The 18,727-nt window shown below is 38.9% G+C and overlaps 1 protein-coding gene across 2 annotated transcripts in view; it reads right to left on the minus strand.

Annotated features, from left to right (window-relative positions):
* CREBL2 (cAMP responsive element binding protein like 2) overlaps positions 1-18,727 on the minus strand; it is a 55,237-nt gene that overhangs the window by 32,445 nt on the left and 4,065 nt on the right. For both annotated transcript variants that reach the window (XM_079937637.1, XM_079937638.1), the window contains exon 2: positions 261-458. In XM_079937637.1, the coding sequence (XP_079793763.1) occupies positions 261-458 (198 nt within the window). The remainder of the gene's footprint in view (positions 1-260; positions 459-18,727) is intronic.

Consider the following 18,727-nt stretch of genomic DNA (forward strand, 5'->3'; position numbering starts at 1 on the left):
AGTATAATTTGACCAATCCCCTACTGCTGAACATTTTGGTTATTTTCGATGTTTTTTTCCTGTCATAAACAATCCCTTAAAGAAACAGTCACTTTCCACTCCCACCCGCAATGTATGAAGATGCTTATTTGCCTATGTGCTGGCTAACAGATGAACATGCTTTCCCACGTTCGTCAACTGGATAGCTAAAAACTGGTATCTTCATGTTTTAATATAGCTTAGGTTGATTGTTTCATGCGTTTATTGACAGACTTTCTTACCATTTCCAGTTCCTCTCTGAGGGCACAAATGGCTCTTTCCCGACTGGATACCAACTCTTCCAAATACTGATATCTCAGTTTTTTTCTGGCCCGGCATTCTCTTGCACTCTGCCGGCTCCTCTCGAGTTTTGCCTTCAAGTCAATTTTGGCTGGCTTTCGACCACGTTTGCCGGGCTTCTTCACTTTACCTCCAACAACCTTCAGCAAGAGAGAGAAACAGTTAATTTTTTTCCTAGTTCTGGGTCTAGGAAAGTGACTGCAGCTGCATATTAGCAAGGAAAACATTTACAAATAACCAATAAATGGAGCCTGTGGAACTAAGAAAGCATAATCCCATCAAATGCCTTATGATTCTTTGCTTCATAATTTCTTTTTCTGATATTTTTGATACCATGAATGTGAGAGAAGAAAATAGTATAAGTTTTCATTATTTCTTCAATAATAAACTCGTTTTAATAATAAACTTTACAGAGCTTAACAGTAAACTTTATGAACCATATGTAGCTAGATAGTAAAAAACTAAAAGACTGCCATTAAATATTTTGTTCACATAGAATTTTTATTGACTTAATAAGTAAGACAAAATATTGAAAATTAAGTTCAGTATGATCTCAATCTTATAAAACAACACATAGAAGAAAGGATCGTAAAAGGTCAGTGGCGGGGAGGAATCAAGATGGCAGTGTGGGAGGACGTGGAGTTAGCGTCTCCCCACAACTAGGGTGCCTGACGGCCACTGGTGGGGGAACTCTGACCCCTAAGGAGATGGGAGGAAACCCAAAGTGAACTGGTAGGACGTAGGGGGACCGAAGGGGGTAGGAGAAGTGGAGGCCAGACAGGATCAGCGCCCCTGAGGCCAGGGAAATCAGAAGAGGCAGGTGGGAGGGACTCTTCCAAGAAGAGCAGGAGAGGAGTGGAGGGCCATCGCCCAGCCCACTCAGATGCAGGGAGCCTGCTGGGCTCCCAGGTGAGGTCCCGTGCCCTCTGAGACTGGGGTGGGGGGCATGCCTGTGCCCCTTCTGTTCCTTGAGCCTAAGCCCCACCCCCAACAGCACCCAGGGCCTTTTCCAGCCCCGTGGGTCCTGAGCATTGGCCCCGCCCACTGCCCAAAACTCACCCTTGTTTAGGCCCCGCCCTCCACAGCCAAGGCCTTCCCCCCTCCCCTTTTTTTCCTTTCCCTCTGTTACTATTGTGGTACTGATATACCTTCCGGTTGTTGACATACCTATATTTTTACATTCTTTCTAACATATTTGTTAGTTTCTTCGTCTAATTTTATTTTTTACTTTATTATTTTTCTCCTTTTTTTTTCTTGCCATCCCACATGGCTTGCGGGTCCTTGATTCGCCAGCCCAGGGTCGGGGGGAAGCTCCTGTGGTGGGAGCTCCGAGTCCGAACCACTAGACTAACAGAGAACCTCAGACCCCAGGAACTAACAGACAACTAACAGAGAACCTCAGACCCCAGCACTGGAGTGAGGTCTCACAGAGTTCCTTATCTCAGCACCAAGACCCAGCTCTACCCAATAGCCTACAAGCTCCAGTGTTGGAAGCCTCAGGCCAAACAACCAGTAAGACAAGAACACAATTCCACACATTAAAAAAATAATAATAATGAGATGGCACAAAAATATGTCACAGATGAAGGAGCAAGGTAAAAACCTACAAGACCAAATAAATGAAGAGGAAATAGGCAATCTACCTGAAAAAAAATTCAGAGTAACGATAGTAAAGATGATCCAGAATCTCGGAAATAGAATGGAAGCACAGACTGAGAAAATACAAGAAATGTTTAACAAAGATCTAGAAGAACTAAAGAACAAACACAGATGAGCAACACAATAACTGAAATGAAAAATGCACTAGAAGGAATCAATAACAGAATAACTGAGGCAGAAGAACGAATAAATGAGCTGGAAGACAAAATGGTAGAAATAACTGCTGAGGAGCAGAATAAAGAAAAAAGAATGAAAAGAATTGAAGACAATCTCAGAGACCTCTGGGATAACACTAAATGCACCAACATTCGAATTATAGGGGTCCTGGAAGAAGAAGAGAAAAAGAAATGGTCTGAGAAAACATTTGAAGAGATTATAGTTGAAAACTTCCCTAACATGGGAAAGGAAATGGTCACCCAAGTCCAGGAAGTACAGAGTCCCATAAAGGATAAACCCAAGGAAAAATACACCAAGACACAAATTAATTGCACTAACAAAAATTAAATTCAAAGAAAAAATATTAAAAGCTGCAAGGGAAAAACAAAAAATAACATACAAAGGAATCCCCGTAAGGTTATCAGCTGATTTTTCAGTGGAAACTCTACAGGCCAGAAGGGAGTGGCAGGATATACTTAAAGTGATGAAAGAGAAAAACCTACAACCAAGATTACTCTACCCAGCAAGGATCGCATTCAGATTCGATGGAGAAGTCAAAAGCTTTTCAGACAAGCAAAAGCTAAGAGAATTTAGCACCACCAAACCAGCTTTACAGCAAATGCTAAAGAAACTTCTCTAAGCAGGAAACACAAGAGAAGAAAAAGACCCACAAAAACAAACCCAAAACAATTAAGTAAATGGTAATAGGAACATACATATCAATAATAACCTTGAATGTAAATGGATTAAATGCCCCAACCAAAAGACACAGACTGACTGAATGGATACAAAAACAAGACCCATATATATGCTGTCTACAAGAGACCCACTTCAGACCTAGGGACACATACAGACTGAAAGTGAAGGGTTGGAAAAAGATATTCCATGCAAATGGAAATCAAAAGAAAGTTGAAGTAGCAATACTCGTATCAGATAAAATAGACTTTAAAATAAAGACTGTTAGAAGAGATAAGGAGGGACACTACATAATGATCAAAGGATCAATCCAAGAAGAAAATATAACAATTATAAATGTCTATGCACTCAACACAGGAGCACCCCAATACATAAGGCAAATGCTAACAACCATGAAAGGAGAAACTGACAGTAACACAATAACAGGAGGGGACTTTAAAACCCCACTTACACCAATGGACAGATCATCCTAACAGAAAATAAATACGGAAACACAAGCTTTAAATGACACAACAGACCAGACAGATCTAACTGATACTAAATAACCAAGAGATCACTGAAGAAATTTAAAAATACATCACTAATTATTAGAGAAATGCAACTCAAAACTACAATGAGGTATCACCTCACGCCGGTCAGAATGGCCATTATCAAAAAAGCTAGAAACAATAAATGCTGGAAAGGGTGTGGTGAAAAGGGAACCCTCCTACACTGTTGGTGAGAATGTAAATTGATACAGCCACTGTGGAGAACAGTATGGAGGTTCCTTAAAAACTAAAAATAGAACTATCATATGACCCAGCAATTCCACCCCTGGGCATATACTCTGAGAAAACCATAATTCAAAAAGAGACATGCACCACAATGTTCACTGCAGCACTATTTACAATAGCCAGGACATGGAACCAACCTAGATGTCCATCAACAGATGAATGGATGAAGAAGATGTGGCACATATATACAATGGAATATTACTCAGCCAGAAAAATAAATGAAACTGAGTTATTTGTAGTGAGGTGGATGGACCTAGAGTCTGTCATACAGAGTGAAGTAAGTCAGAAAGAGAAAAACAAATACCGTACACTAACACATATATATAGAATCTAAAAAAAAGAAAAAAAAAGAGTGGTACTGATGAACCTAGTTGCAGGGCAGGAATAAAGAGGTAGACATAGAGAATGGACTTGACGACATGGGGTGGGAGGGCGAAGTGAGAGCAGCATCAACATATATACACTACCGAATGTAAAATAGCTGGCTGGTGGGAAGCAGCCGCATAGCACAGGGAGATCGGCTCGGTGCTTTGCAATGACCTAGAGGGGTGGGATAGGGAGGATGGGAGGGAGGCTCAAGAGGGAGGGGATATGGGGACACGTGTATGCATATGGCTGATTCGCTTTGTTGTGCAACAGAAACTAACACGGTCTTGGGAAGCAATTATACTCCAATAAAGATCTATTAAAAAAAAAAGTCAGTGAGGATTTCTCTGATAGGTGTGATTATAAAAAGCTTTTTTCTCATCTGTATTTTTTATGATTTTTAAATATTTACAATTAGAAAAACATAAAATTTGTATAAAAATTATGTGTATAAATAAATAAATAAGAATCCGAAACAATTTGCCTATCAATTCCCTCTTCAAATTTGTTGAGCCCAAGGGAACACACAGAAGTCCCTGAAATCTTCAGGATAATTGTCTCCTGCCTTTACAAGTCTATAATTATAACCCTAGACTGTCTCAGGAGATTTCTACCTGCTCCCTCTGGTGTCATAGACATCCTCTCAATATCCCTGTTATTCATTTATCTGCATAGGCACAGTTTTTTGGTGACTGCCAGAGTAATTTAATGTTCTTCACTGTTTAGCTTTGGAACCTCCCCAAGTTCTTATATAAGATGTAACTATGAGATAAAGATGATGAATTTTAAATACATGAAACTGAACTTATACATCAAATGAATTTCCTTTAAAGGAGTCACTTTGAAAGGGGTAAATTTATTCCAATGAATAAGCTTTCTTGGAAACTGCTTTTGGAGCCAGTTTCTTACAAGCCACAACACAATATTACTTTCGCCGTATTACTTTCGAATGATACGTTATTCTTTAAATTCCCAATCTGATGGTCCGCTTTGTTTATCTGACGAGGCTCCAAATGATGTCTAGGTCTTTCTGAAAATTACCCTCAGAGAATAAAAATGTCACTACTTTAGTGTACTGAAAGGAATATTGTTGAGGCTTTAGAGGCAATTCTAAAAGAGAAGATGCAAAACTCAAACACTGGCAAATCATTGGAATAAATGCAGAAGTCTTACCAGGTAACAAAACTAAAAGGATCAATCTCCATTTGGATATAAAAACTCTAATTTGTTTGTGTGTTTGGAATCACTATTAATACCATAAACCAACAATGCACAGTACCCTATAAAGATCAGATCTTTACTTGGTATCATGGTTGGGTCAGGAAAACCAAACTTCAAATGTTAATCAGCTACATTTACCAGAAACTGTCATAACAAGACGGCGAACCACTGCATCTAGCATTTTATAGGGTGGCTCTGAAATGAGACTGAGGCTCTGAGGCTCTGGAAGAAAATCCTTTCCACCACCATCTTAAAAGCTAGCTGCTTCAGTACTACTCCCAAATTAGTTTTAACTTTTCAAAAACTGGTCTTTCAAAGCTTTCCTATTCTGTCTCATCACGTTTTGATTCCAATATAATAATATATACCTCAGGAAACTTTTTTTCAAAATCAAATATATGATTAGCACTTGAAGGATAACTAGTTGATCCAAATATTACTATGGGCTAAATTTTAAATTATGCCTATATTATATCAACTGCACAATTTCAATAAAGTATTTTGAAATCACCCTAGATTAAAACAAAGTGTATTTGCTATTGATAGTCTTTAAAAAGCAATATATTTATCGCCTAAAATCATGTCTATAGTGAAATAAATGGTAATCACATCTATTCTTTATGTAGTAAAATGAGTCATCAGTCACATACCACTCACTATAATCCAATACCTTATATATTGCTGTTTTTAATTAATTCAGGAATGGAATTCAGGAACGGCTGCCTTTGAGAAGCCAGCAAGAGGACACAGTGTACTGCACAGACTTCACTGATTTTTTACACAAACCTAGCATAGTCATAAAAATCAAACAAAAGGTATAGCCCTTTGTTTATTTTCATGGTAGCAAAATATTTAAACTGGAACTATTTTATTCCTTTTTTTAAATTAGAAAGGCACAGTAAATGACTCCAGGGTTCCTGCATTTTATGTCATCTGTAAAATTATATTTAAGACCACATAACCACCACTTCTCTAGCTTAATTTTTCCTCAGTAATAGACTGAATTATTGGCTTTTGGTGTCAGCTAAAATCTGATTAGCATGCCAGTTTTCAAGAGAGTGAAACACATCACAGGATTATTATAAATCTTAAGTAAAATAATGTATGAAAGCACTTTTTTAGAAAAAAAAGGGTATTATACAAATATAGGTTAGTATACTAGTTGCCTTAACAACTGAACTTTACATATTTCATAAGCCATAAAGATTGGGGAACAGATAAGGGAAGTTAATAAGAAATGAGGAACCAGGGGACTTCCCTGGTAGTCCAGTGGCTAAGACTCCACACTCGCAATGCAGGGGGCCCAGGTTCAATCCCTGGTCAGGGCACTAGATCCCACATGCATGCCACAACTAAGAGTTCACATGCCACAACTAAAGATCCTGCATGCCGCAACTAAGACTCAGCGCAGCCAAAATACATTAATTAGTTAATTAAAAAAAAAGAAATACATGCTGTATTTTAAAAGAAAGAAAAGAAATGAGGAACCAGAAACTAAAACTGAAATCAACCCCACAAATTCCTTAAATATGTCTGAGCCAAAAATTAGTCTTACCAATGTTTCTTAGAATTTTCACACTCAGTGATAACCACATTGTCCCCTTGCTCTCTCTTATTCTGTGAGGAAGCACATTAATGTGGCTAAATAAAAGTACTGATTTTTACGCACCAACACAAACGCCAAGAAGAAAACTATGAAAATAACCCCCCAATTTAACTTCTTTTCTGTTGTAGTTTTATTTCTACCGACATAGGGCCACATGAAAATTTAAATAGCTGTTATTGTAACATGGTACCTCTTTATTGGCTATCCATTTTACCTCCTCTTCCTCCCCAAAACACATTTGTGAGCTGCAGAGAAAAGGTCCTAAGGGAAACACTCACAAGGCCTGTCTCCCTAACCCACACCACCAAGAAAAGCAACCTGCCAGCCATTGATTTTGTCTTGCCCTACACAGGGAACTTATTTCACAAAGGTAGGATATTAGAGATGTTAGATTTCAGCAGGGCCTCTGCAATTCTAAGTCTGTCTTCATTATATGTTAAAAACGTTAAAGTAAGAATGAAGGTCCTACTTTTCTGTTAACTATCTGTTTTTAACACTTTGAGATAAGCTAAAGCTAAAGGTCATGATTTTTAGAAAGTAAGCACCAAGGACTCTGTCATATTTTACCTTAGTACACAGTAAGTATTTAATAAATATGACAGATAAAACACAAAAGACATTCCTAAGTAGCCATTGAGTCATAGAAGACATCACAAGGGAAATAAGAAAAATACTTGGAGATGAATGAAAAGGAAAACACAATATACCAAAACTTTATGAGATACAGCTTAAGCAGTGCTCAGAAGTAGCCATAAACACCTAAATGAAGAAAGATTTTAAAATCAATAACCTAACTTTCTACCCTGAGAAACTAGAAAAAGAAGAGCAAATTAAACCTAAAACAAGTAGATGGAAAGAAATAATAAATATCAGACTAGAGATAAATAAAACAGAGAATGGAAAAACAACAGGGAAAAAAATATCAATAAAACCAAAAGTTGGTTCTTCAAAAAGACCGACAAAATTGACACACCATTAGCTAGACTGACCAAGAGAAAACATTCAGAATCCTAAACTCAAGACTGAAAGAGAAGACATCACTATTACCTTTACCAAAGTAAAAATGGTTTCACGGGAATATTATGAAAAATTGCCAAAAAACTAGATAACCTAGTTGAAATGGACAAATTTCTAGAAAGACACAAAGTAGCAAGACTGACTCAAGAAGAAATAGAAAATCTAAAAAGACCTATGACAAATAAAGAGACTGAAAAAGTAATCAAAAAAATTCCCATAAAGACAAGTCCAGGTGACTTCACTGGTAAATTACCAGACATTTAATAAATTAACACTAATTCTTTTAAAACCTCTTCCAAAAAGCGGAAGAGGAAAGAACATTTCCCAGTTCATCCTATGAGCCAATATTAGCCTAATACCCAAACCAAAGATATCATAAGAAAACTATAGACCAGTATGCCTCACGAATACAGATGGAAAAGTCTTCAATAAAATACAAGCAGACTAAATCTAACAGCATATAAAGAGGACTAGCTACCATAACTATGTGATTTATCCCAGGAATAAAGGTTGGTCTAACAACTGAAAATCAATTACTGTAATACACCATATCAATAGGAAAAAGGACAAAAATTACATGTTCATCTCAATAGACTCAGAAAAAGCACTTGACAAAATCCAACACCCTGGGGCTTCCCTGGTGGCACAGTGGTTAAGAATCTGCGTGCCAATGCAGGGGACTTAGGTTTGAGCCCTGGGGTCCGGGAAGATCCCACATGCCGCGGAGCAACTAAGCCCATGTGCCACAACTACTGAAGCCCGCATGCCTAGAGTCCGTGCTCTGCAACAGGAGAAGACACTGCAATGAGAAGCCCACGCACCACAACGAAGAGTAGCCCCCACTAGCCGCAATTAGAGAAAGCCTGTGCGCAGCAACGAAGACCCAATGCCAATTAAAAAAAAAAAAATCCAACACCCTTATATGATTTTAGAAAAACCAAAACACTCAAAAAACTAGGAATAGAAGGGAACTTCTTCAACCTGGTAAAGGGCATCTATGAAAAAAAACACAGCTAACATCATTTAAAGGTGAAAGATTGAATACTTTCCCTCAAAGATCAGAAACAAAACAAGGATTTTTGTCTTCTCTTGTCACTTCTATTCAACATTGTACTGGAGGTTCTAGCCACAGCAATTAGGCAAGAAAAAGAAAGAGAAGGCATTCAGATTACAAAGGAAAAAGTAAAACTATTTCTATTTGAAGGTGATATGATCTTATATATAAAAAATCCTAAGGAATCCACAAAAAAACTATTAGTGCTCATAAATGAGTTGAACAAAGTTGCAAGACACAAGGTCAATATACAAAAATCAGTTGTGTTTCTATATACAATGAACAAGCTGAAAATGAAAACATTCCATTTAGAATATCATCAAAAAGAATAAAATACTTAGGAATAACCTTAATAAAATAAGTGCAGGGACTCCCCTGGTGGTCCCGTGGTTAAGAATCTGCCTTCCAATGCAGTGGACATGGGTTTGATTCCTGGTCAGGGAACTAAGATCCCAAATGCTATGGGGCAACTAAGCCCGCGCGCCACAGCTACAGAGCCCATGCGCTCTGGAGCCTGCACACCACAACTAGAGAGCCTGCATGTAGCAACTAGAGAAAAGCCCATGCACCGCAACGAAAGATACCGCATGCCGCAACAAAGATCCCACGTGCCACAACTAATACCCAACTCAGCCTAAAATTAAAAAAAGAAAAAAGTGCAAGACATATACTGAAAGCCACAAAAATCACTGTAAGAAATTAAAGAAGACCTAATAAAAAGAAAGACATTCCATGTTAATGGATTGGTAGACTTAATATTGTTAAGATGACAATATTCCCCAAACTGAGCTATAGAATCAACACAATTCCTATCAAAATTCCAGCTGACATTTGCAGAAATTGACAAGATAATCCTAAAATTCATATGGAAATACAATGGACCCAAAAAAGCCAAAGCAATCTTGAAAAAGAACAAAGATGAAGGACTCACACTTTCTGATTTCAAAACTTATTAGCTACACTAATCAAGATAGTGTGGTACTGGCACAAGGACAGACATATAGATCAATGGAAAAGAATTGAGCATCCAGAAATAAACCTTTATGTTTACGGTCAATTGATTTTCAACAAGGTGCCAAAACAGTAGAGAAATGAGGAAAGAATAGTCATTTCAATAAACAGTGCTGGAACAACTGGATATCTACAAAGAAGAATTAACTTGCACTCCTACAACATGCCATACACAAAGATTAACTCAGAACAAAGGTCTGAATGTAAGAGAGGCAACTATAAAACTCTTAGAGGAAAACATACGAATAAATCTTTGTGACCTTGGATTAGGCAATGGTTTCTTAGGTATGACCTCACAAGCAACAAAAGAAAAAATAAATTGGACTTCACAAAATTAAAAATGTTCTGCTTCAAAGGACACCATCAAGGTGAAAAGACAATCCACTAGGAGAAAATATTTGTAAATCATACATAAGGGACTTACATCCAGAATATATAAAGAACACTCACAACTCAACAATAAAAATATAAATAATCCAATTAGAATGTGGGCAAAGTATCTGAATAGACATTTCTCCAAAGAAGATATACAAATGGCCAATAAGCATATGAAAAAATGCTTAACATCATTAGTCATTAGGGAAATGTGAATCAGAATCATGAGATACCACTTTAAACCCACTAGGATGGCTATATAATCAAAAAGACAGCCAAGAACAAGAACTGGTATAGATGTGGAGAAATGGAACCCTCATACATTGCTGTTGGGAATGTAAAATGGTGGCCACTTTGGAAAACAGTTTGGCAGTTCCTCCAAAATATTAAACACAGAATTACCATGTGACTCAGCAATTCTACTTCTAGGTGTATCCCCAAAAGAAATGAAAACATATGTCACATAAGAACTTGTACACAGATGTTCAGAGCACCATTGTTCATGATAGCTAAAAAATGGAAACAACCCAAATATCTATCAACTGATGAATGGATAACAAAATGTGGTACATCCATACAATGGAATATTATGCAGCCATAAAAAGGAATGGAGTACTGATACATGGTACAACATGGATGAACCTTGAAAACATGATGCCAAGTGAAAGAAGCCAAATACAAAAGGCCACATACTATATGATTCCATGTACATGGAATGTCTAGAATAGGCAATCTATAGCAACAGAAAGTAGATTCGTGGTTGCTTAAGGCTGGAAGGAGAAGAAGATAATAGGGAGTGACTGCTAAAGGTTTTTTTGTTTTGTTTTTAATTAATAGACTTTGTATTTGAGAGCTGTTTTCAGTTCACAGGAAAATTCAGCAGAAAGTACAGAGTTCCCATATATCCCCTCTCTCTCTGCCTGCACAGTTTCACCTATTAACATCTTGCACTAGTGTGGTACATTTGTTACAACTGATGAACCCCATGTTGATATATTATTAATAAGTAAAGTCCATAGTTTACTTAAGGGTTCACTCTTTGTGTTGTACAATTCTATGGGTTTTGACAAATGCATCGTGTCATATATCTGCCATTAGAGTATAATACAGAATATTAAAATCCCTAAAAATCCCCTGCACTCCACCTATTCCTCCCTCTCCCGTGAACCCTTGGCAACCACTGACCTTTATTACTCTACAGTTTTGCCTTTTCCAGAATGTCAGATAGTTGGAGTCATATAGTACGTAGCCTTTTCAAACTGGCTTCTTTCACTTAGCAATATGTATTTAAGTTCCCTCACACCTTTTTGTAGCTTAATAGCTCGTTTCTTTCTATTGCTAAATAATATGAATAACATTCCATTATATGAGTATAACAGTTCGTTTATAAGGGTTTCTTTTGGGGTGATGAAAATGTTCTGGAATTAGATAGTGGTGATCATTGTACAACTGTGTGAATACACTAAAAAGTCACAGAATTATATACTTGAAAAGGATGAATTTTATGGTATGGGCTATTTTAAAAAATGACATGAACCTTAGAGGCAGAAAGAATAGCAGCAAAGGAAGAATCAAGGTGGCGCAGAGACACAAGCAGATGAGAAAGACCACGAGGGAGGGGAGGGGTCAAGCATAAAGCTCCTAATTTATGAGTTTTAAAAGGCTGAGAATTAAGATAAAACTACTGCATTTAGCCAAGAGGGAGCTCCTGATGCCACAGGCTCCCCAGTCAACGGGTTTAACGTCTGTGGAAAGCAGAGGTGTGATTGTAGATGCCCTTTAGGGGCTTCTTCCAATGAGGAGGACTCTAGTGTCCAGATTAAATCCTATTCCAAAGATTCTTGGATCATTTTACTTTGGCTTTTTAGGAACAAACAACAAAAACAAATTCAGAGCTAAATCTGGGCGTGCAAGGAGCAAGCACTCACTGCGGGCAAGGCCTTGAGCTAGGCCTCCACGTGTCAGGCTCACGTTATTTCACACCAGGGGAGGTTAACACTGTTATCCTCATCTTTTTCAGGTAAAGAGGGGAAATTTAATTTCTTATTTAACAATGATTTATTGAACACTCACTTTGCCCCAAACACTGTCAAACTCTAGGAATATTAATGTAAGAAGATAGGGTCCTTATCTTTTTTTTTTTTTTTTTTTGTGGTACGCGGGCCTCTCACTGTTGTGGCCTCTCCCGTTGTGGAGCACAGGCTCCGGACGCGCAGGCTCAGCGGCCATGGCTCACGGGCCCAGCCGCTCCGCGGCATGTGGGAACTTCCCGGACCGGGGCATGAACCCGTGCCCCCTGCATCGGCAGGCGGACTCTCAACCACTGGGCCACCAGGGAAGCCCAGGGTCCTTATCTTTAATATATTTATTAGACTTCTGAAATGCAGCAGACATGAAATAAACACCATTATAAAGGGCAGGATATCAGTACATACAGGAGTCCTGCTGGGAGAGGGATGCACACACACACACACACACAGATAAGCATAGTGATCTCTTTATTTCATGGATATAAAATCTAGATAGAACCCAAGCCCCCTGATTAGCATCACAGCAACTGACTCAAGATGCTCAGTTGTCACAAGCTGACTCACTCTCATCAAGCGTGACTATTTCCCTTCTAGATTCCTAGGTAGGACTCATTAACCTGAACATATAACTCCCTGAAAAGGCTCTAAAGCTGACAGATGCTTTAAATGCAGTGCTATATTAATGCTATATAGTCATTCATTTAATGACTGGATTCATTTAATCCAGCTCACTGTGACATTAGTCACTTGATGGAGGGCAGCGGTGAGGAGGTTAACTAACGAATTTTTTCATTTTATGCGTCTCTGAAATTTCCCTCTGCTATTGGCGACTCTCTGTGCCCACCCACTGAAGTCATGCCAGTTTATTCCTTTACAACATGTCTGATTCAGCTCTTCTTCTCTATTCCTACTACCTACATTACTACCCTACTTACAGAGTATTGCCGTGGGTTTCCCAGTGGGTCTCCCTCCCATCCCTCCTTTTCCATCCTTACTTCCCTGGTTAATCTGTCTTGCAAAGAACTGCCAAGTTAGCCTTTCTTTTCAGCTTATTAAAATAACTTTAGTGTATTTTTTTTTCATTGTGAAAAGGTAATACCTGATCATTCTAGAGAGAACAAACTTTAACGGCCCTTTGGCCATGTCACGCTCCAGCTCAAGGGAAGGCCTCTGGCTCAGCACTGCTTACCAGTCACCAAATCCAGAATACTGACTTCCTGTAGCTGCTGTAACAACCACCATGAAGTTGGTGGCTTAAAACAACAGAAATGTACTCTCTCTGCTCTGGAGGCCAGAAAGCTGGCAGGGCTGCTGCACCCCCTCCAGAGGCCCTAGGGGAGAAGCCATCCTTCGCCTCTTCCGGCTGCTGGCAGCTGTGAGCATTCCTTCCTTTGTGGCCACGTCGATCCAGCCTCTGCCTCTGTGGTCACACTGCCTCCACAACTGTCTGTCAAATCCCCCTCTGCCTCACTCTTAGGGGGACACTTGCCATTGGATTTAGGGTTCACCCAGAGAACCCAGGATAAATTCCTCCTCTCAAATACTTAACTAAGTCACATTTTTGGCCATATAATATTCACTCTTTTACCATATAAGGGGACCGGTTCCATTAGCACATGGAGGTATCTTTTTAGAGGCCACCATTCAGCCCACTACATCCAGGCTCCTGCTCACCGAGCCAATTTTCTCTTTCGTTTTTCCCGACAAGTCATGCCTGTGTCCTTGGGGAGCTCACCCCACGCCCTGCACTCCTACCTATACTCACCATTTCTCTAAACGCTCCCTCTCCACCCCCGCCCCTGCCGCCCGATCCAAACCTGCAAATATTATGCTCCCTTTGGTCAGGGCCAGCCCTGGCCCTCTTTCTGTGAAGCTCTTGCTGACAGTCACCTTCTGTCCACACATTATTTTTCGTCTCCGAATCTCTGGAACACATAGTCACCTTCACGCTGAATTTACACGGTATACTGGTTATTTTTAGCGGCCTCACAGATTTAAGTTCTATCTCCCCAAGTGATGTGTGCACCGCAGGCACAGAAGCTGTGTTTTCTATTCCAATCCCCACTGTATCTGGCCCAGAGCCAGGCATTTAAAAGGCATTTATTAAAAGACTGATAACTGGATGAATAAATGCAAAGAAAAATTAGCAATATTTTGCAATTTAATTTAAATTGGTATTACCATGACCACCACTACCACCAGCTAATAGAAGTTGATAAAAAAAAGAAAACCAAACCTCTCTCATAAGGGATATAAAATCTCAAAAACCAATCAATAACTCTTATTATTTTACCACTCTTTTAGCATTTATTTACATCCTAATGCTCTTAATTCTTTTTTTAAAAAATATATTTATTTATTTATGGCTGTGTTTGGTCTTCATTGCTGGGCGCGGGCTTTCTCTAGTCGCAGCGAGTGGGGGCTACTCTTCATTGCGGTGCGCGGGCTTCTCATTGTGGTGGCTTCTCTTGTTGAGAAGCACGGGCTCTAGGCACGCAAGCTTCAGCAGTTGTGGCTCGTGGGCTCAGCAGTTGTGGCTCGTGGGCTCTAGAGTGCAGGCTCAGTAGTTGTGGCGCACGGGCTTAGTTGCTCTGTGGTATGTGGGATCTTCCTGGACCAGGGCTCGAACCCATGTCCCCCTGCATTGGCAGGCGGATTCTTAACCACTGCGCCACCAGGGAGGTCCCCTAATGCTCTAATTCTTAAGGCGACACATAGAAGTTTCAAGTTGTTAAGTCTAAGAGAATTACTGCATTTACATGAAGTGGCAGCATCAGCCCCAGCTAAGAAGGAAAATAGCAGGAAAGCTTGTTTCACTTTTCTTTTGAAAACATAAAGTGAAACGTTATCTGCCATCGATTAAAGAAAAATAAGATAGATATGAATGCGGCCAGCCACTGCTCTTTACCACTTTAAAGAAAAAAACAAGCAGCTATACTTTCATTTGGTGTCAAGGCTCCCATAACTTCCTTCACAGCTGTTGGTTAGGCTTCTTCTCTTTTCTTATTTACCAGATCTTCAGAAAGAGAGAAAGTCTAATCACATCTTCCTGCTGCTAACACTTCGGTCAGTTTTTCTCATCAACAGAGGAGAAACAAGATAAAGCAGGCATTTCTGACTGTAACTCCTGCCTCTCCTCTCCCGACCCCTAATCCTCCCCTTCCCCAGCTATTACTGTTTGAAGCTAAATATAATACATGTATTTTAGCAATGCCCCAAACTGTTACAAACTGACTCAGTAAGAGTGGCCTACAGGCATATCTCATTTTATCGTGCTTCACTTTACTGCATTTTTTTACAAACTTAACGTTTATGGCAATCCTGCATTGTTGGATGATGGAGCATTTTTTGGCAGTAAAGTATTATTTAAGTAGGGTATGTACTTTTTTTTTTAGACATAATGCTATTGTATACTTAATCGACTACAGTATAATGTAGACATAACTTTTATATGTACTAGGAAACCAACAAATTCATGTGACTTTGCTTTATTACATATTTGCTTTACTGCAGTAGTCTGGAAATGAACCCACAGTATCTCTGAGAGGTCGGCCTGTATACTTAACTGTCTTTGCTTCTTTACCACCCACTCTTCCCCAACCGCTACGTTTTGGCTTCTGCCCCATCACTCTGTTGAAACTTCTCATGCTAGGTTCATAAACAATCTCCTGTTTTTGAAGTCCAATGGATACTTTTTCACTACTTACACATGGAATAACAACCTTTTTTTTCCTGGTTCTCCTGTATCACTAACCTCTCCTTTTCAGTTTATTGTGCTGAGTCATATTCCTTGGCCTCTTCTGATCATTTTACAGTTTTCCAGGGTTCTGTCTCTTTAGCTCTCTCTTCTGTCCACCGTCTTCATCCTTCAAGGATTTTATGCACGCTGCATCAACCACAACCTACCTTGTAATGGTCTCTAGCATGGTCTTCAGCTCAGGCCTTTCTTCTGAGCAATCTAACCAAGCTGGTGAGGAGTCACAGAGGACCAGCATTTATTTTGAACCCATTATGTACTAAGTTTGTTTTAATACATATATAACATTTAATTCTCACACTAACTCAATAAGGCTTTATTAACACATCCAATTATAGGTAAAGAAATACAGTTCTGAAAAGATTAAAATAATTGGCCAACATAAACCATAGCAGTATTTTCTCAGGTCAGTCTCCCAAGGCAAAAGAAATAAAAGCAAAAATAAACAAATGGCACCTAATCAAACTTTAAAGCTTTTGCACAGCAAAGGAAACCATCAACAAAAAAGACAACCTATAGAATGGGAGAAAATATTTGCAAACAATGCGAATGACAAGGGGTTAATATCCAAAATATTAAACAGCTCACATAACTCAATACCGAAAAAACAAAAACCCAAACAACAAATGGGCAGAAGACCTAAATAGACATTTCTCCAAAGAAGACATACAGATGGCCAACAAGCACATGAAAAGATGTTCAACATCGCTTATTATTAGAGAAATGCAAATCAAAACCACAATGAGGTATCACCCCACATCTGTCAGAATGGCTATCATCAAAAAGTCTACAAATAATAAATACTGGAGAGGGTGTGGAGAAAAGGAAATCCTCCTACACTGTTGGTGGGAATGTAAATTGATACAGCCACTATGGAGAACAGTATGGAGGTTCCTTAAAAAAACAAAAATAGAACTACCATATGATCCGGCAACCCCCCTCCTGGGTATATATCTGGAAAAGAGGAAAACTCTAATTCAAAATGATATATGCACCCAGTGTTCACAGCAGCACTATGGCAGTCCACAGCCAAGACATGGAAACAACCCACGTGCCCATTAACAGATTACTGGCTTAAGAAGATGCGGTATATATATACATACAATGGGATATTACTCAGCCATAAAAAAGAATGAAATATTGCCATTTGCAGCAACATGGATGGACCTAAAGAATATTATACGTAGTGAAGTAAGTCAGACCAAGACAAATATTATATGATATCACTTAATGTGGAATCAAAAAATAATACAAATGAACCTATATACAAAACAGAAACAGACTCACAGACATAGAAAACAAATTTATGATTACCAAATGGAAAAGGGAGGGGGGTAGGGATAAATTAGGATTATGGGATTATCAGATACATGCTACTATACACAAAATAGATAAGCAGCAGGGATTTACTGTGTAGCACAGGGAACCATATTCAATACCTTGTAATAACCTATAATGTAAAATAATCCAAAATATATATATATATAACTAAATCACTTTGCTGTATACCTGAAACTAATACAGTACTGTAAATCAACTATACTTCAATAAAAAAATAATAATCTGTCCAAAGTCATAATAGCTTTAAGTGGCGGAAATTAGATTTGAACTCTGGTTATATGCCAAAATCTATATCCCTTCCTGATTGGACCATCTGCCTCTAGTCTTGTTCCAGTTCCTACATCTTTACCCTAATCCAGTCTCCATATAGCCATGAACATTTTTTTTGAAAACACAAATCTGATATCATCACCTTTGCTTTAAAATCCTTTAATAGCTCCTCAACAACTATGGTGCCTTGGTTTTCAAACAAAATTCAAATTCCCAGGCCCTGTTCCCCAAAATTCTGATTCAGTCTTCTTTATTTCACACTTTGAAAAATACTGGCCCAAATTTCTGAGCTTAACTTGCCAAGCAAATCATGATCTGGCCCCTGATTATCCGTCCATCCTTATCTCTGCCCACACCTCTACTTGTGCCTTATGCTCTAGCTCAGGGATCAGTAAACTCCAGCCCAACTGGCAAGCCAAAGCCAGCCTGTTGCCTGTTTGGGGAAATAAAGTTTTATCAGAACACAGCCATATCCATTCATTACATTCTGCCTACAGTTGCTTTCACGCTGCAGTGGTAGAGTTAATTGCGACAGATCAGTCACATGGCCCACAAATATTTACTATCTGCCCCTTTAAAGAAAATTCCCCAATTCCTGCTCTAGCTTGTAGCAAAATACTTATTTCCCAGTGCAATATGCTTTAGTATAGGACGTTCCCTCTTTCCCATTTTCTGAGGGAATCCTATTCTTCTTTACAGATTCATTCCTACTGTGTGAACCCATGTCTGACATACCCAGTCAGGCATCCATTCTTAGTGCCCCCAAAGCACTTTGCCATGACTGCCCTCATTTCTTACCTCACCACGTTGTAATTATTTTTCTGTATGTCTGTCTAGCCCACTGAAACATAAGCTCCTGAGAATAATTACAAACTCTTACCTGTCTTTGTATCTCTAGCACAATGCCTCGTATTACATACATATTAGGTGTCTAACAAATGTTTGACGATGAATGAATAAATGAACAAACTTTTAGGAAAACCTTAAAGAGCAAAACATTCTGAATGAGGTTATTTAAACTTAGATTTCAACTGATATCTGTAGAGGTACCCTAGTTAAAATGTACCCGTAGCCTGC

Source organism: Stenella coeruleoalba (assembly GCF_951394435.1).
Source record: "Stenella coeruleoalba genome assembly, chromosome: 11".
Lineage (NCBI taxonomy): Eukaryota > Metazoa > Chordata > Mammalia > Artiodactyla > Delphinidae > Stenella > Stenella coeruleoalba.